Here is a 26,671-nt window from a genome sequence, read left to right as displayed (position 1 = left end):
TAAATACCTATAGATAAAAAACAAAATATCACATTTAACACCTGAGAGTTACAGTTCAATCTTAACATTACAGGTACTATAACTCAAAGACATAATCATAAATAAGTTTTTTCAAATAGGCTTCAAACGCGCTTACGAATCGTTATCTTATAAAGCCTTTTAATTATTGTTAAAAGTAACTCAAAAAACTACGCAGGTACTCTTTAAAAATTAATAGTTATCAATATATATAATAAAAATAAAATGGGCCGCTGTCTGTACATGGAAGATATATGAGATAAAAATATTATTACGAGAACGTTTATCAACGCAAAGAGCACCCAAAGCAATAATTGTTAGATTTTTTTTCTGTTCTGGTTTATCCGATTAAGATATGGTTTTCACTAGCATATTGTGGTAGGCTTTCCTTAACATTTAGTGTCTGTTTCATGTCAATCGATCCATAAATAAAAAAGTTATGCCAATTTAAAGAATCACGTTGACTATGTAAGTACCCAAAACGAAGCCGTAGGCACAGCTAGTATATATATATATATATATATATATAAATTCTTACAAGCAACATGTAAACATTATGCATTAAAAGAACGATCTCAATTAGATCTTGCGTCAGATCGATAGTGGCGCACGCGCGTCCCATCATCGCCGCGGGGGATGACAAAAACACTTAACAGATGACATGTGCCCGACTACACTTTATACGGCGTGTTAAAACTACAGATGTAGTTTTTAGTTGTAGTTCTGTCTGAACTCTGGTTGCAAGTAAGGTCTGCTAATGTTAGCAATTGTATGAGCAATTATTATGTACATAACTCTTGATTAATAATTATAAATAAATAAATAAATATCTTACAACTTACACACACGGTCGTCAGTCTCCACGGTGAGCAACTTAATGCTTGTGTTATAGGTAACAGCCGACAGTATACATAGAAATAATACACATATAAATGTATAAATTACAAACATTACACCCAGACTCATTTACCCTTGTGATGACTTTGAGACTTTCTTAATGTAAAAAGTGAAGATAAAACAGCCTATACTTTGCATAAATAAAAAAAAACGAGTTTGCTTCACTCTCTCTTTGCGTAACTCTCTCTCTTTCTATCTTCACTAACTTATATCTCCCTCTCAACTTCTAAGCTCCTTACACGATCACACCTATCGTAACGCTCTCGTCACGCATTCAACATCTTACTACCCAAGACAAGCGTGCGTAGAGAAGTTTTACTTCAAAAAATAAAAACTTGTCTGAGTACAATTGGATCATAATTAAAACAAAAATCGGAAACCTTAAATTATTAATAACCACATTCCTAACAAATTTTAAAATTTTAATTTCATTTACTTCCCATCATCATCATAATCTATAAAAATAAATAAAATTGGAGTGTCTGGTTGTAATGTAAAAATAACCGATTTTTACTAAATTCATATGTATGTATAGCAAATATCATTTTATTTTAATTTTGTCTGTCTGTCTGTTGGTTCCGACTACTCTCTGAAACGACTGGACCGATTTTGACGGGACTTTCACTGGCAGATAGCTGATGTAATAAGGAGTAACTTAGGCTATACTCTTATTTTAAATTGTTTTTAAATTTTATATTTCTGCGACCTGAACAATAACTATTTTGTTAAATTCCACGCGGACGAAGTCACGGGCACAGCTAGTAACTAAAATAAAACGAGATCCGATTTGCGTTTAATATCATCATCAAAAGATTTTTTTCCTCACAATTAATCGTAATAAACTCGATAAATTAGAATCACCCCATACACGACGGTCCCTGAGGACTGCATTACCACTTCTCATTATAAAACATCATATGTACAACGATATTTTACCCAAAAACAATCTCTAAAACCTTATAATAAAGTGCATTTTCATTTGCGTATTTATGTGACGTATCTCAAAGGAAATGCCGATTCAATTAGCGACGCTTTTCTTGCTTAGACTATGAACATTCAAGTCGCACACAGACAGACAATCGGTAATATAATAGTGAATTAATTAGTACCACTTAACAGTACAAACAAAGATTGGGTTCCGAATTGTTTTGGAAAATACTAGCCAATGATATGTAAATAAATAATATGATTAATATACATTCAGTCGTCTGTCGCTAAGGTAAACAAGGTTTTTGTTGCAACTTGATGTTTTAGATGATAGTTTCGCGTCAGCCTATAATATCCCACTACCGGGCATAGGCCTCTCCCCATGTAGGAGAAGGATCAGAGCTTAATCCACCACGCTGCTCCAATGCGGGTTGATGGATATATGCCCTACTATGAGTAACGATCGCTATCAGGTGTACATGATAACAACCGGAACCGACAGCTTAACGTGCTCTCCGAGACACGGTAGGACGACCCACAGGGACTAACAACCAGACCGGAAATGAATATTTGTATAAACACAAATGTCCTCTCCGAACGGAAATCGAACCTACGACCGTCGGTGTTTGGACACCGCCAACACGGCACACGCACCATTACACCAGAACGTTCGTCACAAATATATGTACCATTAGATAATTACAATGCCACGGATGAAGTTGAAAGCAAATGATGTACTTATTCGTGTTAATCTAAAATGTCTTTAATCAGGTAAGCTTTTAAATCGTAATATTTAATGAATGAACTAATTAATGCAAAGCTTCCATCGATTCGGAATTTAAATTCCGATAAGAAGAATCAGCGCTATACAATACAGAAAAGTCTTCAACTAACAACGTTACTTTTAATGTGCAAAAATAACAAACTGATTACAATTAACACGTAAGTAGCTCTAGAATAAGACTGTAAAATCAAGAGACATATCTAGTAACATCTAGTATTACAAACTAATCAAATAATCAAGAATAAGTGTTCATAAAAAATGTTCATAAAAACACTTAGAGCTGCATACAAAAAGGTTGTCATCTTAACTTAGTCGTATTTTTTGCGGGCTTCCGTACGTACATCCGTCTAGTTAATTGGTTTCTGCGAATATTTTGACACGTGGCGGCTTATTAGGTGACAAATGCTTATGACTTGAATTCTTGAGAGGTTTTTTATCTAACTTTAAAGGGTCTAAGTTAAATACACAGGACGAATACCGTTATCTCACAATGAGAGATTGGAGTTTGGAGTTCAAAAAAAATTAATCACCAAAATATAATTGTGTTCGTAATATTATAATCGTAATATAATACATCGTACAAATATAATATATGGCAGTAAGAATAATAATAGAACTAAACTTTTTTTAACTGAGGTAGGACACAGCAGGAAATTCCATGCTCAAAATATGGAGAAGCCCGACTGGGGCAGTACCTCGATCTTACAGAAGACATAGCTTAATAATATTGTTTCCAAGTAATGTTGTGTTCCTGTTGGTGAGTAAGGTGATCAGAGCTCCTGGGAGGAATTGGGGATAGGTAACGCGCTTGCAATGCTTCTGATATTGCAGACGTCTGTCTATAAGTTACGGTAATCGCTTACCATCCGCTGCGCCGTACGCTTTTTTGACAACCTAGTTATATAAAAAGAAATTGTAAATAAATAAATATTATATTTACTCTACAAACAAAGACTAAAATCAAATCAAAAATTTTAAGCCCGATGTTAAAAATCTAATGTAGTGTTCATCATTTCAGCCTATTACAGTCCACTGCTGCACAAAGGCCTCCATAAGTTCGCGCCAAAAATGGAATGAACTCATGTGTTTTGCCCATAGTCACCACGCTGGGCAGGCGGGTTGGTGACCGAATGTAGTGTTATTTATACAAAAGCCTTTATATATAAATTAGACTCACTCTTGACAGATTTTACTAACTTATTAACGAACCATGAAATCCCAACCGCGCGGAAAATTACTTTTACTTAATTACCGAACCATATTTACCATAACAATTGACACATCCAAATAAATCTATTAATTAAACATTGCTTAGTGCATGGCGTATGGGACACCATGCTTTAATTAGTGACGCCATGTGTGCTGCGTCAGTGGAGGTACCACCTTGGATGGTATAATTATCTCTTTTGAGATGTTGCGTGGTGTATGATGAGAGCGATTAGCGTTTACCATTATTTCTTTTTTAATTTCGTGTTCCTATGATGTGCTAGGATATTTTTCATTAAATTTATTGTGTTATTTTTAGCTTAATGATTGAAATAAGATTTTATAATTATAACTTATCAGGCACAAGTCAATGACGTAGTTAGTCAAAGAGACCGTAATAGAAGGAATAACCTGTGTAGGTTTTATGTTATATTCATTTAAGACATATAATTTAAGTATTTAAAATATATATTATTGTAATATAACCGATCATGATAAACAATATACATAATATTCTAACTAATCATTTAATTCGAAATTTTAGAATATCTAAATGTCAAACTTGCAGTGCCCTTACTAAATTAAAATTAAAATAAATTAATTGCCATAAATTATAATAAAACGCTACCGCTTTTGAGTTATTCTTGTCAAAACAAGCAGAGCCCAGCTGGCAACTAAGCAGTTAATTTGTTAAGATTTCGTAGAACCGCAGAAGATGGCGGCCCATTAAATCGCTCGAGCGAATGAATTTGTCAACATCGTACTTATGACGTGTGCGTTACCATTTTAAAACAATCATACATCGTTTAAATACATATAAAATAATTGTATGAGTTTCTTGTCTGCGCTAGAGATATATTTAGGAAATAAATCAATCAAATTTATTACTGGTCTTAATAATAATAGAAATAACACAATTGTTTTAGAATTCTTGTCAGTAAGTCTGTAGGTATATTTTTCAAAACATCACTCAAAATCTGGTTTTTTTTCAATTGTTACTTGATATACTATTTAGACGTTAAGTAATGAAATCTTTACGAAATCATTTCATTCAATTGATTACGCAACGCCAGTACTGCGGTCACCAACCCGCCTGCCCAGCGTGGTGACTATGGGCAAAACACATGAGTTCACGTTATTTTTGGCGTAAACTTGTGGAGGCCTATGTCCAGCAGTGGACTGTATAGGCTGTAATGAATACAAGTGTAGGATTCATATTTGCGAATAAAAAATATCACATAAATACACCAAAACCTTTTATCTCTTAGATATCAGCATCCGTCAAATAGCATTATCCACAACTGATGAAAACTGGTTCAAAAAAGTGGTTGGTATTAAATAGTTTAAACAATGTTGCCTTTAATAAGGTGTCTTTGAGAAGATGGTCTAGTGGGTGGATCGCGTGAACTTAACAAAAAGTTGAAATCCGATCGTCACATTTGGGTTTTCCAGTCCATCTCGTTCACGGTTATTGGAAATATAGTAAAAAATCATTACTTAGTCATTAGTGTGTATATACGCCATTCTGTAGCTAAGCGGCGTGGTGGATTAGGATTCTATCCTTCTTAATGAAAGAGGATGCTGTGCCCATCTGTAGGATATTTATTATTTATATATATACTAATATTATAAAGAGGAAAGATTTGATTGTTTGTTTGTTGGTATTGAATATGCTCCGAAGCTACTGAACCGATTTGAAAAATTCTTTCACTGTTGGGAAGCTAGTACTGTCCGCGGGTGACATAGGCTATATTATATATTATATATTTAAAAATAAAAATGGGGGGAAAATATTTTGAATTTTTTGTTAAATACCCGTGCGAAGCCGAGGCGGATTGATAGTTATTTATTAGTTGTTGCAAGGCATAAAAAATCTTTCGAAAGTTTAAAGTTATACTCGGTGCTTAGAAAAACATTAATTATAAGTTTTTTTTTGATTTTGAACTAATATATCGAGGGCTAATTTTATAGGTGAAACAACATTCTCAACTGAACGAAGCTTTTGACAATTCAAAGCACCTGTAAAAGCTCAAAGTCCACTCAAACAGTAACAGCTATTGGATGACTCGTGGTCGTGTGGTATCGATTACTTTGATAAGGACAGAACTATTTACGTACATTCAATACACATATATCTATACTAATATTATAAAGCTGAAGAGTTTGTTTGTTTAAACGCGCTAATTTAGGGAACTGGTTGGAATTGAAAAATTATTATTACCCAGGAAGGCCATATAATATTTTAGTACATTTTCCTCTCGAAATAACGCGAGTAAAACCGCGGTCACAACTAGTATATAATAAAATTATAACCAGTCGATATCTGTAAATAAGATTGATATTTTTTTTTATATATAACTAGGTCGGCAAACAAGCGTTAGGCTGAGTGAAGATCACGTTAACTTGGCTCTTAGACTATTATTAAAATTAAAAATGTTACCGCATATCATCTTAACCAATCCTTAATTTCAAAATTTCAAAATACGAACAATTAATCAAATATGCAAATCGTTAAAATACTCAAGTATTCCTTAAATTGAAACGCTTGCCAGCGGATATTGGCCTACTTAACGAGTGTTTATTATTTATGAATACATGTGCTACATAGCCCGCGCGGTTTTACCTACATCGATGTATATATTTATTGCTGTTATTGTATTACAGTATTTAAATGCTTTCAATTCAAATCGATAATGTATTTATTAATTAGGAATTTATTTATTTATTATTAAAAAAAAAAAAAACAAGAATGAAATATAATCATAATAGCCAATTACGACCATCCATCCGTTTAAAATTAAATTAACAATCGTGAAAATAAGAAAAGGAAAACAAAACAAATACGACTGTAAAAGCGAGCAATAATATATAATAATAATAATTTAGTAAACTTAATTTAGTATTGTTACAAAATGATTCTCTTTAATTCTTTTTTTTTTTAAACTTTTATTGTAGCTAATTGTAATGTACAACACTATCTTAAGTGAGAACCATGTGTAGGTTATTTATGTATTAGTGTATGTTAGTCAAGTTTAATATTATTATCACCTGTAATTAAAGTTACACTCAGACTTTACTATTATTGTATGATGGACCTACTTGAAATGTGGTGTATACTTTTTTGATGTTCTATTAATAAATAAAATAAGTAAATATTAATCTGCTTGTTAGTTTATTTTTAAGGCTTCTTTGTGCCTAACATCAGTTGTATTTGTCCGTTATTTATTTTTTCCTATAAAAAAACTTTAATAGAATTGTAAAAATTAAGATTTTGCTTAATTTTTCATAAGATGAAGCATCTATTTTCCAGCGAATTTTCTTAAAACTTTTAAATCTTTTATTGACATATTGTTTTTTAATGCTTACTCGAATTTCACTCATTACATTGAAACAATTTCTTTTGGATTTTATCGCGGTCGTTTCGGATACTTTACAGCAACCAGCAGTCCCCTCGTGACCATGGTAAAAAACTTAATAAGCCGCGATAAACTCGGAAAAAGGTTGTTCCTTTTCTTGACAGTTTTGTTTTGTATGTTGCCTTTTACCAGGCAAGGACATGGTGAAACGCATATAAAAGTCAAATATATTGTACTTTATCATAGATGCTAAACTAACCTGAGTTTCCGTAACATTCAGCAGTTTGGCCATATCAGCTCTCTCGCCAGAAGACAAGTACTTCTTCACTTCGAAAAGCTTCTCCAGCTCGAAGATCTGCCGACCCGTGAAAGTGGTACGAGCTTTCTTACGCCTGCCCACTTCTTCTCCCTCCTCACTGGTCATGGACCCCTCCCCTCCTAGGGGGGAACGAACGTCCTCGGTGGATTTCTTTCGTTTCATCAATTTTGAATCTGAAAAAATAGTTTTAAATTTTGAATATATTTTCAATCGCTTGTGAATTAGAAGTTGCTCGTAAATCACTAATGTTTAGTGTGAGACAGCTTGGCGCTAAAAGGCTATTACTTGGGAGTGTATTTATGAATTCTACCGTTACTTCAGTAAACAAACGCTTGAACAGCTTGGATTTAAGACAATTTCGTTCTAAATATATTTCGTATTAAAATGTCATGAAATCTGGTTTAAACTAAGGTTAAGATAACGTTAACTGAAGGAGGTAGATTTGACAAATAAGGTTGATGTAATTTTCAAACATTTTCTATTAAAGAATACACAAGAAAGTGATCTGGAGTCCGCATTAATAATAGTACCTGGGTGTAGCTTAGCTCGATGTTTTAAGTAAATCGTGTTTTTTGAAAATCATATTTAAGTACGAATTATTTATTGATAAAATATGAATAATATTTTTCGATTTTGCCGACAATAATAAAAAATATGAACTGGTTATTTAAATAAAAAATCACGGGTGCAATTAGAAAACAAAATAAATAATCGACCTGAAGACACGGAGATTTGAACCGTGGTCTTCTCGGTCGTTCCCAATCGGCCAATTTCCCACCTGAACTACTACAACTGCGAAATTTACCTTTGTATTTTAACGATATTGTAGCCATTTTTTCATTGCCTAAAAAAAGGGATAAAACGACATTTTCTAAAAATGAATCCTAGCTATATCGAAATCCCCTGCGTACTAAATTTCATGAAAATCTTTGGAGCCGTTTCCGAGATTCAGATTACATAGGTATTTACGAAAAATTTTCAAACATCAAAAGATCTAACTAAATTTAACTTTTGATGTCAATTAAAACAAGAATAAAAAGCTAAAAGACAACCTATCAATCTATATAACATTAAATTAATTCCCATTAATCGTCCATAATAGCTCTAAATCAAAATAAACCAACCAAAAGCATCCCTATTCTCGAATCGCGCGAAATAACCGTAATTAACCTCTGTAAACAGTCGATAAATCCCGTTGCGAAGAGACGCGCCGACGAACGTTCGCAATCAATCCGCCCTTTTAGCCCGACTTCGACGGCAATTAAAATATTTGGCTCAGACGCAAGTATTGATGTCGCACGGGTGTAAAATACGACCCCGCGATGTGGGCCCATTCATACGAAATGTATTACTGTGTATTATTAATTATGAATGTAGTTAACGGGTTTATGGGTTGTATGGCTTAATAAATATGTCATATTTTGTATTTATATTGGTAACTGTGGTTGGACAAGTTTGTTTTTAAACTTGTTATTTTGATTCCTAGTATTAATTTACGATTATCGAAGTTTCTAGACCCGTGGTTCGTAACCAGTGGTCCATGGAAGCAACCGAATCACACAAGCAAGGTGCAGAGTGAGTGAGTCTCACTCGGCTACCTATAACTAAGTACGCCAGATTTTACGCCATAAACAAATGGTGGTTCGTGCCAAAACATACATTTTGAAAATGGTCCCCCCTCAATTTAAAGTTAAGAGCCATTGTTCTTAAAGATTCTTCTAAAAAAAGTCCTCTTTCAAGGAATTTAAAAGTTTAAAATAACTACCTGATAAAACAAAAAAAAAAACTTGGATTTAGAAACTTAATTACAATAGTTACTAAGACATTTTATTTTTCTTGAATGCTGTGTGATTACGGCAGTAAAGAATATAGCCACCCATCTGTTTTTTTTTGGGTCATCGCCCATGTGACGATGATGGCTAGTAAAAGCCGACTGATGGCGGGATGACTATCCAACTGCTGGCTTTGAAAGACACAGGCCGAAGACGGGCAGCAGCGTCTTCAGTGCAAGAAAGCCAGCCCTGCGGTCACCAACCCGCCTGCCCAGAGTTGTGACTATGGGCACACGTGAATTCACGCCATTTTTGGCGCGATCTTGTGGACGCCTATGTCCAGCAGTGGACTGCGATAGGCTAAAGTGATGAGTGATTTTTCTTAAATATAATTAATAGTTCAAGTGAAATTGTATCAAGTCAAATGACATTTTATCCGCTAAAGACACAAAACCTCCACTCGACAGGAACATAAGTGAGAATGTTAATTTATGAATCATTTTGATTAAATCGCATTTTACAAACCGAGCGTTATTAATTTCATACGCAAAGAGATAGAATTTGTATGGTTGAATAATGAAAATTTTAATTGTAACTACAGAGGTTTATCTAAAAAGTTCTTAAGGCGGTAGAAATGAACATAAATAAATAATAATCTGTAATGCTTTTAATGTAGAATAGAAAAACACGGTGGAAATTTTTCGGTAAGTGGTGAGTGCAATCTATACATTTTTTTTTCTATGTCACTAGGTCGGCAAACAAGGGTACGGCTCACCTGATGGTAAGCGATTACCGTAGCTTATAGACGCCTGCAACACCAGAAGCATCGCAAGCGCGTGCCGACCCAATCCCCAATGAGGATCCCCAGGAGCTCTGGTCACCTTACATACCAACAGGAACACAATACTACTTGAAAACAGTATTATTTAGCTGTGATCTTCTGTAAGGTCGAGGTACTACCCCAGTCAGGCTGCTCCATATTTTCAGCAGGAAATTCCTGCTGTGCCCTACCTCAGTTTAAGAAAATTTAGTAACCGATTTTTACTAAATTGATATGTATGGACCGATTTTGACTGGACTTTCACTGGCAGATAGCTGATGTAATAAGGAGTAACTTAGGCTACTTTTATTTCATTTTTTTTAAATTTTATAAATGAGAACTGAACAATAACTATTTTGTTAAATTCCACGCGGACGAAGTCGCGGACACAGCTAATCTCTATAAAATTTTGATGATTTTGTATATAATGTGTATTTCATTATTTATTACATTTTATTGTAAAAACGTAAAGTAAAAGTAGTGTTAAGGTAATTGTACAAAATAAAAAATATAACAATCAAATTCTCTTCTTTTACATTCAATAAATATAAAAAAACTTCCCAAGGGTTGCCTGGAAGAGATCGCTGTTTTAGCGAAAAGGCCGCCTGTTGCAACTGATGCAAATTCTATTTTTATATATCATTTGTTATGCTGTTAAAACCTTGTATTAGTGTGCGAAAGTGTAAATAAATAAAATAAATAAATAAAATAAATAAATAAAATAAATAAATAAATAAATAAATATTTTTCTTAAATAAATCTGAAGTCATAAGTGCTCATAAGGTTAACTACAGTAATGGAAGCGCGTCTAAAATTAATAAAGTGTTCATTGAAACAATCTCTACTCTGTAAGATGGCGTCGAATGCGAGAGAATGACATGATGATTGTCGCTAGCAATTTTATTATAACTCTGTGGACGCGCTCGTGAAACTTTCGCGCCATTTTTGTTTTTTTTAATCTTCATAAATTAATTCTTTATAAATCAACCGTTAATTTTTTATTAATTTGTGGATATAGTACGAAATTTTGTTATACTTTATTTAATCCTTAAAACGAGCGAATCAGTGAAATACGTAGGCGCTTCAGCCTGTAATATGCCACTGCTGGACATAGGCCTCTTTCCCCATGTAGGAGAAGGATCAGAGCTTAATCAACCACGCTGCTCCAATGCGGGTTGCCGGATATATTCCCTACTATGAGTAACGATCGCTATCAGGTGTGCATAAAAACAACCTGAACCGACGGCTTAACGTGCTCTCCGAGGCACAGTGGGGGGAACCAAAAGGACTATACACAAACACCCAGACCACGGCAAACATCTGTATGGCCAATACAAATGTATGTCAATTCAACCTCCGACGCAACAGCCACAAACCAGAGCTGTGACCGTTGAGGCAACGTACGTAACCACTTGGTTACAGGGTTGCCAACTAACCAGTATTTTTTATCTAATAATATGTTTTACCCAAAACACAGGCATCATATTGCCTCGGGAACAGACGACCATAGATGTTAAACAAATTAATTAATTAATTCAAAATAAATCGGATCCCATGAGTTCACGTTATTTTTGGCGTAAACTTGTGGAGGCCTATGTCCAGCAGTGGACTGTATAGGCTGTAATGAATGAATGAATGAAATCGGATCAAACCGCTCCGAATATCACTGTACCCGCCCGCGGAAGCTGACGAAGTGATTTAAGAGTCACACGTTACAGTACTAAGAACTGCGCCGTTCTTATTACACCATGAGTCAATGTATCGTCAAGGTATCATCGAATTTTTACTGTCATCTTATGTTACAAATATAATTAATAATCCTACTAACATTAAATACTTATTCCACTATAATTAATACTAATATTATAGCGCTGAAAATGTTGTTTATTTGTTTGTTTAAACGCGCTAACCTTAGGAACTATTGAACTACTGTTTCGAATCGAAAAATTATTTTTGTGTCGGATAGCCTATTTATCGAGGAAGGCTATAGGCTATTCTTTCCTCAAATTAAAGCTGGTGAAACCGCGGGCACAGCTACTTATAAACATGAAATGTATATTGTAAAAAATATGAAATGTAATTTAATGAAACTTAGTACGTATATAGCTTGAGAACCGAAATAACACAAAGGTTTTTTTTATATCCCTGTCACATCATCATCATCACATCAGCCTTTCGCAGACCACTACTGGAGATAGGCCTCCCATAAGTTCACACCAAAAATGGCGTGAGCTCATGTGTTTTTCCCATAGTCACCACGCTGCTTTGTCCCACCGAAGACGCTGCTGCCCATCTTCGGCCTGTGTATTTCAAAGCCAGCAGTTGGATGGTTATCCCGCCACCGGTCGGCTTTTTAAGTTCCAAGGTGGTAGCGGAACTGTGTTATCCCTTAGTCGCCTCTTACGACAACCACGGGAAGAGAGGGGGTGGCTATATTCTTTAATGCCGTAACCACACAGCATATCGTATATCCGTATATGCCCGTGGAATCAGAAGTGGAGCGTATCAATATATATCTAGAATACCTAGAAAATAAGATTAATTTAAGTGTCGTTTGTTGATGTCACTTTTTATGTTATAGGTATAGGGTCTTCATTTTGAGTGGGTGGTATCTTCATCTTAGGTATAATTAATTTTGATATTAAAATTCAAACTCATTTTTTATTTATTTTATTGATATAAATCCCTTGTCTAATTCTTATTCAGAAATCTTAAATAAGTACCTGTTTAATTAATGTCACCGTATCAAATAAAGTGCATAACGCACGTGCTTCGAAAGAGCATATCTAAACGGAACTTAACGATAATTGACTGGATATAAACACGAAATAAAAAGACAAACCAACAATACATTAACGCTGCAACGAATGGAATACGGCGATAAAACTCGCGTCAGGCAAACCGCGTTGTAAAACAAAACTAAATAAACACGAATAAAATAAATTTCGAACGTTAAAAATTCACTTCATAGACAGAGTGCAGCCGTTTGTGAATTTACAGCGGAAATATTGCCATCCCTTTCACTCGTTATGGTGTTTGAATGGGATGTCGCCATGTGGGCTTCCTCGAAGGACTCTGATGTGGTCTCAACCCTATCACAATACATCTTAATGACGTATTTGGGGACCTCAGACGTCGTAAAAAGTTAGTGGTCATAAGTTACATTCTGAGATGTCTATAATATATACATATAGTCTAATTGTTACTGATGTTATGGAAGAACAAATATAAGGATCTTTATGAGGACAATGTAAGGTAAAAATAGTTATATCAGAATTTTAGTCTGTCTTCTAAATGACAGTTTTATCTTAACACTATTGACTGTATTACTTAATATTGGATTTCGTCGGTTTACATATTTTCAAACATTCGTAAACTGAAATATACTAGCTTTATTATACATATATTTACGATAAAAGCCTTTAGATTAAAATCTTTAAGTTTTTGAAGATATGACGCCATATTATTATTTTTTGTGTGTGGCAAACAACAAGAGCGTCCGCCTCATAGACCAGGTGCGTCACAAGCTATGAAACTACCCCAGATTTTCCCCAGGAGCTCTGATCGTGGGATTTACACTGGTAGATAGCTGTAGTAAGAAGTAACTTAGGCTACTTTTTTTAAGGTCACTAGGTCGGCAAACAAGCGTACGGCTCACATGATGGTAAGCGATTACCGTAGCTTATAGACACCTGCAACACCAGAAGCATCGCAAGCGCGTTACCGACCCAATCCAGGAGCTCTGGTCACCTTACTCACCAACAGGAACACAATACTGCTTGAAAACAGTATTGTTTTGCTGTGATCTTCATGTGATTTTCTTTATTTTACAAATTTATTTATTTTATAACTCTGCAAACTGAACAATAACTTTTTTGTTAAGTTACACGTGGACGGAGTCGCGGGCACAGCTTGTTTGTAATAAACTTGACTGACAACAATTAGACACAAGTTAAATCAAGACCAAAATATTAAATCAGAGAACTACGAGTGCAATAATGAAATGTTTTTTTATGTCACTAGGTCGGCAAACAAGCGTACGGCTCACCTGATGGTAAGCGACTACCGCAGCCTATAGACACCTGCAACACCAGAAGCATCGCAAGCGCGTTGCCGACCCAATCCCAATCCCCCCAGGAGGATTTAAACATATCAATTAACATCATTCAAATCTAAAAACGTTACAAGAAAAGTAAGAAAAAATAAATTCCATTCCATTCCGACATAACTGCCCATTATTTAAATACATAAAGGATTGTTTTCACAATAACGAGATTATACGATCGTTAACTTAGCAATATAAATAACTATTCAGAACTGTTTACATGAATTGAAAAAACAACGTTAGTAAAGTCGACCGCGGACTGGCGACATCAAAGAACGTCGCTGAAGATTTATGTATGTCGAGAAAAGAATGCTGATCGAGGTGTATATTGAGCAATTAAGTGTCTTCAGTATTGATGGGTTTTTTGTTTTATTTTATTGCATCTGCTTTTGAAACGCCTTGAGGAGGTTGATTAGTTTTAAGCTGTGATTTTACTAGTGGATTCTGTATGAGAAATGTGGTGGACAAAAATGTGGAATTTTACTTTTTTGTTAGATTGTTGTTTATATGATTAAGACTTTTTAGAGATTTCCGATATTTTGGTCAGCCTTAATCATGTACCATACCGACTTATGAGAATTTTGAGAGTCTGGTCCGCATTTGTCCATGTTTTAATGAGGTTTATGAAATTTTGTCCATACCTGCATCACGTGCTTTGCAAAACATTGTGGCGATACCCACTGAGACAAATACCTAGACCACAAAAAAGATAAACAAACAAGTCGATACCTTTAAATAATGTTACGTCTGCTTAAGATACATATTTCCTATTTTTATTGAAAACCACTCAAATATTATATACTATGTTAAGTACTATTAGAAGTATGAGATATCAAATGTGTAAATTTTATTGAAATTGCATCAGCAAGTATTTTTATTTGACAGCACCTCTATTTATCCAAGATAAATCAAGTTGGATTATCTGTTGAAGATGTCGGGTATTTATTGCTATTATCTAAACAAACTGTTATTTATCCGCAAGAGAACGAAAGTAACCGACCATAGCTCACAGAATTAGCAAGTCGAAGTGGCAGTGGGCTGGTCGCCTGTGTCGCAGGACCGAAGGCGTGCTAGTAAACACAGTGTGGGACGCTCTCCGGCCAGCTGGACCGACGATCTTCGTAAGATTGCTGGTGGAAACTGGATGAGGATTACGGAAAACTGAGATGTCTGGCGCGAACTTGGGGAGGCCTAAGTCCAGCAGTGGACTGCAGTATGCTGAAGTGATTATATAAACTTTCTTTACTACTGTGCAAGAACTGTCATATATTTTCCTCTAAATATAACATACAAAGTCACGTGTTAAGCTTAGTATCAAGTATCAAGCCACCTCACACTTGTCTACATATTTATAGAACGACATAATCTCAAGATTGTAAATCACATTACAGTGTAGTGCTCTAATCATATTGTACTGTGACCGCGGCTTAAGGCTTCCTAATCCACCTTTATACTTAGGATCAATATACTGTTCAAGTCATATCACAGACTTGCTACCTTCCCGGCTTTGTCCGAATTGAATTAAGTTACTGGAAATTAAAATATTAAAAAGCAAATGCAATACCTTTGATAAAAATGAAATCAAAATCACTCAACAGGTTTCAAAAGCATAATCTGAATTGATAAAATGAAAATAATGTAGCAAGGAATTATCTGCACGCCTTTTTCCGCATATACCTACATGTACATTTACGGTACTTGTCTCATAATATCTTCCGATAAGGGCAGTCTTCCTTCCTTTCCTTCAAAGAGTGTGAGATGAATAATAAGCGCTGAAACTAAAGCTAAGATTACCTTTTCAAACTAAGCTTCTTAGATGACAACTTTAGTATATATCCTTAACAAAATTGTTTTAAGTACCAATGTCTATACACTTGAAATAAACATGTTTTAGGTTTCATTCTGTACATTGAAGACATTTTGAAAATTTTATTACGATGCTATTTATAATTAATATTGAAAGTACGAGAATGATTTTTTGGTTGCTTAGAAAGAGATGGGTGTCAACATTCCTGTGATGCTTCCGATGATGCAGGCGTACATAGGGTACGGTAACCTCTTACTAGCCCATCAGGAGATCGTAGCTTTTGGTATTTTTAACAAACGACATAATAAATTCTTAATTCATTTCTTATTTTTATGTTATTGCTAGCAATACTCAAGAACAACTGGATCAATTCGGCTAATTCATCTATTTTTTAGTTTTGTAATAATTCGATTAGAAAAAGAATTTTATTAAAACTCACACGTTTAACTATTCGCATGACAGTACGTCTGGTTCTGTGCTCTCTGTCTGGGTCTGGTCAAACTGACCCAGCTTGTTTAAAAACAGTAATTTAAACGAACAACAATTCAACAATGTACAACAATCAACAAACAACAAAAAACCTTCACGCCGGACATCAAATGTCATCTCGTAACGTAAGAGCATCCGTCACTAATACGAGTCACTTAATCCACTGATTTATGCGGTTCGAAGCTCGAAGATTAAAGCTCGCTGAAAGCCCTCGGGACGGCTTAAGTGTTCCAATCGAATATAGAGCTTTCAGTCAAGTACACACTGTATTTTTAACATGCACTCAGCATAGCAATAACTCATGTGAGTACTCTGATACCGACTTGATATAATGATGATTAAGTCGATCAAGACTGTCAGATGTAGCTTTTAACACAATTAAACAAATTCAAATGATAAGTCAATATTTTCGTGATTTCAAAATAATAATCTCGTTAAAATTTATATAAAAAAATATACAAATACTTTTTTAGTAAATAAGTTCTAGACTATTATAAATATATTACATAATCTCCTACATAAAAAGGCCTATGCTCAAGAGTCAGACGCTACAAACTAAATTAATAAATCGTATACAAAATTTAATTTATCATGAATTTCGTAGTAAGCTTTCATTAATAAATATATTTAAAATAAACATAAAATGAAACTATTTCAAATTTCCATTTTCAAAATTTATTATTATATTTTTTATTTTGTAAATTTTTCAAAATGAAATAAAATTAAAAAAGCCGTTGAAATCATTTAAAAATTTAAAATATTTATTTAAAACTTAATCAAGATTAGCTTTTCTAATAAATTAAATAAATACATACATATATGAATTTACTAGACACTTGCGCGGCCTAAAGACTAAGTATGAAAAAAAAACCCTATATGCGCAGACACAGTCAAAACAAGAGGACTCATTAACTATCGCTGACTAATGAAATTTAATAACACAGGGCTGGTATACCCGTGACTCCATCTATTTATATTATTTGTATTTTAAACAGGATTACGAATAAAACGTTGTATTAATTGTCGATGTAATTAAAATCGGTTTTTTTTTTTTCGTTTGCGAGCAAATACAATTATGGTTTATGTACCGTGTATATACATTCATATGTATTTAGTAAAAAGCAGTTATTTTAATATTACAAACAGACACTCCAATTTTATTTATTTGTATAGATGTATAGATTAGTATAAATACATAGTAGCCATGAACATGGCTAAAGAAAGAAACTACGCATATGTTTCAATTTTTATTTGTGTAAAATCACCGCCAGATAGGAAACAAGAAACAATTAACATGAATAAGAAATCATAATACCCTATGGCATATAATAAAAATGATAAAATTAAGCTCTGATTCTTCACCTACACGGAGATAGGGGGCATTTGCCCAGCAGTGAGATGTTACAGGCTGAATCGTGATTAAAATAACCTTAACAATACTTTAAACGTTTTTTTTTTTTTTTTTTGTTTTTTTAAAACATATTTTGCAATTTGAAATAAACTATTACAAATTGCCGTAAAAAGCTATCTCTATTAAATAAAAATTTATTCTATTTTTATTAAATAAAATCACAGACAACCGGCGGAAAAATAGCAAATATCTATCTTTATAGAAAAGAGGATTCGTCGTTCAATCTTTGTGAGACAAACGTTAAAACGTCCTCCTTACAGATGAATCGTAAATCCCTTCATGTGGGATCAGGGCTGTCACTTAACACGAGTCAATTATATTTTATTTTATTATTTATATTATTGAAGTAAAACTTTTTTACTCGCGCTCGAGAAGTAAGCTAGTAAATGCGTGATGAGGGTGTCAAGAAAAGTGTGATCGGGTGACGCGAACGGAAGTTGAGAGGGAGACATAAGTTAGATGGAGCTAAAAAAGTTTTACTTCCGTCGTGTGGTCCTAAGCACACTCGGTTTTTTACGAAAAAAGTGTATAAGGCGAGTGTCGATGGAAGGGTTAGAAGGAGTAGACCTAAGCGGACGTTCCGAGACCAAATAAGGGACGTCTTGAAAAAAGACCAGGTCAAGAGTACCCTAAACCGAAGAGCATGTATGAAGGGAATAATGAAAGTAGACCAAGCGAAAAAAGTATGTAAGGATCGTAGCAAGTGGAAAGAAGTGGTCTTTGCCTGGGAAAGATAATACTGTTTATTAGTTGTTAGTCATAATACTGTTTTCAAGCAATATTGTGTTCCTGTTGGTGAGTAAGGTGACCAGAGCTCCTGGGGGGATTGGGGATTGGGTCGGCAACGCGCTTGCGATGCTTCTGGTGTTGCAGGCGTCTATAAGCTACGGTAATCGCTTACCATCAGGTGAACCGTACGCTTGTTTGCCGACATAGTGACATGACATAGTGACATAAAAAAAGAGGCGTAATTATATGTATGTATTTATGTAAATATGGCAAATAAAATACCGACTTGATTGGTTTAATTGAGTGGTTTCGTAGCTACTTGTTTGGGCGTCGGCAGAGATTGCGTTTCCAGAACGTTTTTTCAGACTGTTCAGACGTAAAAGCTGACCTCCTAGGAGGCGTCTTATTCACTCTCCTATTTTCAGTTTTTATAAATACAATTAGATTTGCTCTCACCCAAAACTTATCGACTTATCGACAAGTTCAGAGGTTAAATAGAGTTTTAATGATTGTCGATTGTTGCAGCTCATACTAAATATCAATCTCTCAAAGTGTCAAGTGACTTATATTGGTAGTCCAAATTTAGTGGGTACTCAAATAACTATTAAGGGGCTACACTACCTCAGTTCGAATTCAGATTTCACACATGAGAATTGAGAGCGCTTGGTTGTTCATCGCGCGAATTATATGTATTTTCTCCCCAAAAACATTATCAATAGTTATTTTTAAAAAAACGCAACATATAAAATGTTCTTCATACTTATTTCAATTACCACGCTTAATCTCAAGTCCATAACTTCTACATTTACTGAGATATTAAGTTTTTAATACAAAAATAGAGGTAACTTTGCGATTTTTTTGTATCGAGAAAATTTTATTAAATCGTGTTTTCGAAACATATGAAAGATAGTTTATGTCCTGAACTTTACCATACATAAATTTCAAACTTAAATATTCAGTAGTTTGGAAGATATGGACAACCTGCCGAGTGGAAAATAAGCAATTTGAGGCAGCATACACTCTTAATTGTAAGCATTGATTAATATTATTAAAAATATATTTTATTAACTTGTTAAGTTAAAGAATATTAAAATAGCTCTCTAAATATTAAATATTAGCTATTTCTCGCGATATCGTTTGCGTGCAGATTTATTCCATAAGAACTTAATATTTTTACGTGATAAAAAGTGGCGTTGTGCTATTCCAATCCAATCTTGTCTTGAATACAAATTTCAATCCGCCGTTGTGAAATGATTTTCAAAATATCTATACTCATATTATTAAGCTAAAAAGTTTGTTTATTTGTTTGTTTAAATGCGCTAATCTCAAGAAATACTGGTACGAATTGAAAATTTTAATTTGAGTCGGATATCCCATTTACCCGGGAAGGCTAATGGCTATTTCTTACTCAAATTAGTGCGTGTCAAACAACGGGGCACGGCTAATCATAAATAATTATATTATTATTATACATTTACATACAACACAAGAATCAATCGATTTCTAACTACAAGGCCATTCTTTGTATTGTACGATACTTTCCATACTCAATTGTTTCAATCTGTCTTTATTGTATATTTTAGCAGTATTTTTCTGTACATGTTCCCTCTCTGTTGTAGTGATGAGTGTAGTGTAGACGCCTAAATACCTGCGGTTGCGACTTCGATTCCCGCTCGCAATTGATTTTTGTATAAATATAAATAACTTTTTTTCCATGTGTCTCTTTGTGGGTCTCCCCTGTGAGCTGTCGCTCCCGGTGGTTATCATAGACATCTGATAGCTATCGTTACTCATATTTGGGAATATACCAACCCTTCTCCTACATGTGGGTCCACCAGTGGGATGTTTCAGGCTGAATTGTGGCAATATATACAACCTCATTAATTTTTTTACGTTCGCATCACACATCACATCACGTGGGTAAGTAAAGTGTCAAGAGCAACTGAATTAAAAGCAGGCAAGTGATTAAATGGATAAAATTAAATCGATTATATCCCTACTAATACTATTAATGTGAATGTAAGTTTGTTTGTTACGCACGCGAAAACTACTGAACCGATCATCATGAAACTTTGTACTTCTCTTTTTTATATATTCCTGGAGGTATTAAAAGCAGCATTGAAAAAAAAATCAAGGTGAACGAAGCCGCGGGTAAAAGCAAGTAAACTCTAAATGTTGATTACAGTTTTTATTATACGTTACATCCTTATGTCACATATTATGAAATTATTACCAACTAATGGTTGTACGAGAGTAATATTAAGGAAAAACAGGGTTCTTTTAAAACAACATTAGACATCAAAATAAATACTTTTAAAATATTCTGTCTGTGCGTTTATTTGACAAGTGCTTTTTCAATAATATTTTTAATTAGTTTTTATTACCAAATTTACTTAACACATTTTAACTGAGGTAGGGCACAGCAGGAAAATTCCTGCTCAAAATATGGAGCAGTCCGACTGGGGAAGTACCTCGACCTTACAGAAGGTCACAGCTAAATAGCACTGTTCTCAAACGGTGTTGTGTTCCTGTGGTGAGTAAGGTGACCAGAGCTCCTGTGGGGGGGGGGGGGGATTGGGGATTGGGTCGGCAACGCGCTTGCGATGCTTCTGGTGTTGCAGGCGTCTATAAGCTACGGTAATCGCTTACCATCAGGTGAGCCGTACGCTTTTTTGCCAACCTAGTTAGATATGCATAGAAAAAAATACATAAATAATGACTAGTATGTTTGATTTTCTTATGGAGTAGCGTAGTCGTTGTGAACTAAAACTCCTTCAATAAAAAAAATAACTAATTTATCATTCAAAAATAAATAAGAGAAAAATAATAAACACTCTTATACTAGAACTTAGAAACTTAGACTAGTGTAGCACAGTTTTAAGCAGCTCGTAATTACAGCTAGGGTTTGACGCAACAAACCACCGCCTCGCGAATTATCCGAATGTATTTATCGTCTAAATATAAATTCGCAGCCCTAGTGACGGACGCAGCTGCATCGACCGATAGCTTATTGCTCGGACGTTCAAATTACATCTCGCAAACATAAATAAACACATTATAAATACCAATTAAGACGTTATTAGCGGTGATTAAGGACGATTGTCGCTTACATTATTGTTATAAGATGGTAAAATAAACGTTGTCGCGTATTCAGCTCGATTAAAACGCTACATAATAAATGCAAGCGACTTGAGATTAGAGTGAGGGCTATTTCTGCTTTTAGAGGGTCAGCAACCCTGTGTGCCTTATGTGGTTCAGATAAGGATCATTTTTGTATGGTATATCGTTCGTTCTGTAGACAGTTTTAGATACAAGGAATCCATTATTGATTATCGTAAAGTATTGTTTATGATGGTGCTGTGAGTACGGGATTTATACGTCAATTTACTTAAATAATCCGATGACTTTATTCTTTTTTTATTGTCGTTTTATCCGCCAACCCGCATTGGAGCAGCGTGGTGCGTAAAGCTCTAAAAATCCCTTTCCTACATGGGGAAACATCAGTGGGATATTATAGACTGAAGCGATATTGATATCATTATTTTAACTTCTTCGAAAAAAAGGTGACTTCAGTAAATTTATTTTTTTATATTACCTTGTAGCTTTTTACTAAATGAACGTATTTGATTTTCTTGTATACGAAAGGCGGTGCTTGACCACATGAATCTCATTTTAAGATATATTTTAAGATATGACGAGTACTTGTGTAATTATATGTACTTAATAATGTGTAATTAATTGATTATTTTTTCGACTACTAACGTCCTACGCTACTTATCGATGTAAATTAGTCGGTTTTTATTTGTAGCAGACACAATAATTATCATTCAAAATGAATGTGCAAAAATAATAGAGATGATTCCATTAATGTCACATAGGATGATAAATAAAAACTACATTATTAAGAAATTTCATTAAAAATAAATAGATTAATGTTTGAAGTAAACTAGTGGTCGTCCAGAGGTCGAAATTCGAACATAATTAAAAATTTAAATAAAAAAAAAAACAAAAATTATGAAAATAAAGAACCTTTTTTTTAATTATCCAATTTGAGTACAGACTTCGACAATCGACCAAATTTTTATTGGTTTAATATATTTTTAAGCATAATTTTAAAAAAATATTGACATTCTACATTCCTTCTCTATATAAACTATAAGTGTGCGAAATTTCATACTCCTCCGTCCGCGCAATTTCGGTAAAAAGGGGTACAAAATTTTTGCTTCACATATTTATATATAGATAAATATTTAGTTAATAGATATTAATCGTTAAACGGTAATTTTCAAAGTGATAAATAAACGTTTAATTTAAGTCCCGATGATGCGGAGCCAACAAACGCAACAAACGAGCAATCAATAAGGCTAATTACATTGCATAAACAATTCTCTCGAACAAAGCACGTGCAATGCAATCAGTATATATTAATATCATTACACGACCGAAAATATAAGCGAACCGCACCGAGCACTTTCAACTAATTGACTGTGATTTACAACTCCGACGGTTTATAGCGCAGCTTTTAAAATTTAAAAATGTTACAAATAATTAAAACGACGATCGAATATGATCTTTCTTATAAGGGGCAAAGGTCACTTTTCTCACCGAAATAAATGAGTAAATGCGTCGTTTTAATGGAACCAATCGACAGTAACCTCTCAACCACAAAGTTCGTGGAATAGCTTGTTTATTTGTCAGCGTGTGTGGGATTTTTGATGGTTATATAGACGTCGGGAAGAGTAATCGCTCGGAGCATATTGTTTACGTTTATGTATTATCGCTTTATGAATACGATTGCTTTGAAGGCTTCGTTTTGCGATTAATCGATGACCTATTAAATGCTTATGTCGGCTTCATCCGAGTTAATCGTATGTACGATTTTTATTTTTGTGTTACCCACAATTAGGAATTCTAAACATTTTTGCCACGGTTCGCTTAAACCGAAAGTAAAAATCATCATATCAAAAGTTTCGCTCTAGCGAGTATATCGTTCCATAGCTTAATTGGCTAGAGCGTCGACACGGTATGTCGAAGACGCGGGTTCGAATCCCGCTGGAGCGGTCAATTTTTGATATGATATTCAAAAATGTTTAGAATTCCTAATTGTGGGTAACACAAAAATAAAAATCGTACATATTAAAAATAGCATGGTGTCGTCTCCTGTCAAAGATTTTCATTGTAATATGAAACTTTGAATAGTTACGAGTCTCTGTAAAGAACTCACTATAGACGGCGCCACGGTTCGCTTAAACCGAAAGTAAAAATCATCATATCAAAAGTTTCGCTCTAGCGAGTATATCGTTCCATAGCTTAATTGGCTAGAGCGTCGACACGGTATGTCGAAGACGCGGGTTCGAATCCCGCTGGAGCGGTCAATTTTTGATATGATATTCAAAAATGTTTAGAATTCCTAATTGTGGGTAACACAAAAATAAAAATCGTACATATTAAAAATAGCATGGTGTCGTCTCCTGTCAAAGATTTTCATTGTAATATGAAACTTTGAATAGTTACGAGTCTCTGTAAAGAACTCACTATAGACGGCGCCACGGTTCGCTTAAACCGAAAGTAAAAATCATCATATCAAAAGTTTCGCTCTAGCGAGTATATCGTTCCATAGCTTAATTGGCTAGAGCGTCGACACGGTATGTCGAAGACGCGGGTTCGAATCCCGCTGGAGCGGTCAATTTTTGATATGATATTCAAAAATGTTTCGAGTTATTCGTTTCAAACGACCGACTCAATAAGTACTGCAATTTATTACATCAAAGGGAATCGCTTACATTTCACATTCGAAATTGCGAAAAGGTCGTTATGTTATATTTAATTCAAATACATGTGATTGCTATGAAAGTTTGTTGCAGTTTTTTATCGCTTAAAAAAACATGAATTAGTAAATTACTTACGAGCTTTTTTGTGCGATCGTGTATTTAAATTGTATTAGAATTTAGATTAATTATCTGTACTCTTGTGTTTCCAATTTTTAATTAATCTATTAAATACTAAATTATGTTTTAAATACTTTTTTAGATAATTTCTTCAAAAATCGTGCCTCACTTACATTAAATAATTTTGTTAAGTATTAGTTTTATCATTTCAACTATGCTTACCTTTCCCTAGCTTATCTTCATCAGCGCCGCTCCACACCGGCGAGTCCTTGGACTTCGGCACGGACAAGTTCAGTGGCTGGTCATCACTCTTAAACGCGAACACACTCTCGTACCCACTGTCACTAGTTCTAACACCCCGCTGGAGCAACTGTTCCTGAAGCTTATTCTTATGTACATTTATATTAAACTTCCTATCCGTCAAGTCCCTCTGCACTTGCGAACTTTTCTCTTGGCAGGAGAAATTCTTTTTGCTTTCGAAATTGCGTTTGACATTCATTAGCTGGCTGACCGTTGACCGCTTCGGTTCCTCTTTGGTCGTACCTTCCTTCGATAAACCTAAAATATATTCTATAGTGTGAGGCGTTGGTTTCTTCGGAGGTTTCCCATACACATGAGGATGCCACGACAGTTCAACGTTTTCTTCTCTGTCCACGTTATCGCTAACGTTATGAGTATCCTTGTGTACACTGTCTGCATCATCTCTTTGTTCTGTGCTATCATTTTTCTCAGACACATCATCATCAGCTATAACTAATTCCTCATCTCGATCCTCATCATCTACATTTATCTTCTCATCTTGAACATCAGGACTGAGCCTGTCCTCCTCCCCATACTGGTACTCAGTGTATGAAGCGTCGCTGTAGCCGTGAACGTCGATCAATCTGTCTGCCTGTCTTATCAAATTCGGCGTGTAATTGGACACAACGGTTTGCATCTCTCCTGGCTCTGTCGATGTGTCTAGTTTGCATTCGACCGCGTCTTGTTCGCTCATGTGTAAGTTTCAACCGCGAATCGCACGGAAATAGATTTTCATGTTTGTTTTTATGATTGAATTAGCGTTTAATAGCCACTCGGGATTGACGCTAGTTGGGTCGTTTGATGTCGAATGCGGCTTTGAAGTCGTCGAATGTTTTCACCGCTTCCTGTAACAAACGGACGATTTGAGTCTAATTGAGTGAGTGTTTCGATCCAGGGCTCTGTTCGGTCTATTTTAAACCTAACTCCAAGTGTCTACTCGATACACTCGCATCTAACTTTATACGATCTGTGTTACTAATAAACGTATATTTGTAACTATAGATGAAAATAATTTCCAATATTAATCATCGAGAGTTATTTATCTCTCATTCTAGCTGTTAATGATTTACGCGTTACATGAAATGGAAAATGAAAATATGAAAGTACAATACAGTGTTTTCAGAGCTGAATTATAAAAATGGTATCGTAGATAAAAGGGCAAACGTTTGATTCGCTTACCCCGCGCCGTGCTCTATCATGCTCACGTTTACCCCTCGTCATAGCCACGGTTACCCCCTGATCGCACTCACACAAAGACGTGTAATATGCAACTATCCTCGGTGAAGGCTGATTGATTTTTATTGGACGTGCATAGGGTTGATTCGAGAGGCTTACAGATTTATCATGTGATATGAAAAAAAAATCGACAAAAGAGAATTGAGATAAAAATGTGCTGAATAAGCGCTATTATTCTGGACTGAATAAATTATTTTAACATTATTATTAAGACGGTGGACGTTATTAATTTTGATAAGTAAATTATGATTAGGTATTTTTTTAAACAATTCAACGTACTGGCGTAAAAAAGGGAAGCGTGGTTTGTTTGAAATGAAAAAAGTTTGTTCACAAGTATGTGTTGTAATTTTGCAGATGAATTCCAAAAAATTAAATTCAAATAAAACTAAAATCAAAGAATCTAAATCTAATTTCTGATTCAACATCGAACTCTACTTTATCAGTCATATAATGTACGACTTTTTATACTTGTTCGTCTGTGGTTCTCCACTTATCAACTGATTACTTAATAAAAAACTTTTATGAAAATTTTTTTAAGTAAAATAGTTTTGATTAAAAATCCTTGTCCTATACGGAGAAAGAGGCCTTTTTTACGTGGGGAAATCCT

At 34.5% G+C, this 26,671-nt stretch overlaps 1 protein-coding gene across 1 annotated transcript in view; it reads right to left on the bottom strand.

Annotated features, from left to right (window-relative positions):
* Positions 1–25,522, bottom strand: part of LOC123663976 — a 74,140-nt gene extending 48,618 nt beyond the window's left edge. The window contains exons 1-2 of the mRNA XM_045598612.1: positions 24,751–25,522; positions 7,448–7,680 (exon numbers count right to left, since the gene is read on the bottom strand). Coding sequence (XP_045454568.1) covers positions 7,448–7,680; positions 24,751–25,522 — 1,005 coding nt within the window. The remainder of the gene's footprint in view (positions 1–7,447; positions 7,681–24,750) is intronic.
* Positions 25,523–26,671: the final 1,149 nt, after the last annotated feature.

This window comes from Melitaea cinxia, chromosome 21 (assembly GCF_905220565.1).
Source record: "Melitaea cinxia chromosome 21, ilMelCinx1.1, whole genome shotgun sequence".
Lineage (NCBI taxonomy): Eukaryota > Metazoa > Arthropoda > Insecta > Lepidoptera > Nymphalidae > Melitaea > Melitaea cinxia.
The sequence above is the reverse complement of the archived record's forward strand: the minus strand, read 5'-3'. Positions and strand labels throughout refer to the sequence as shown.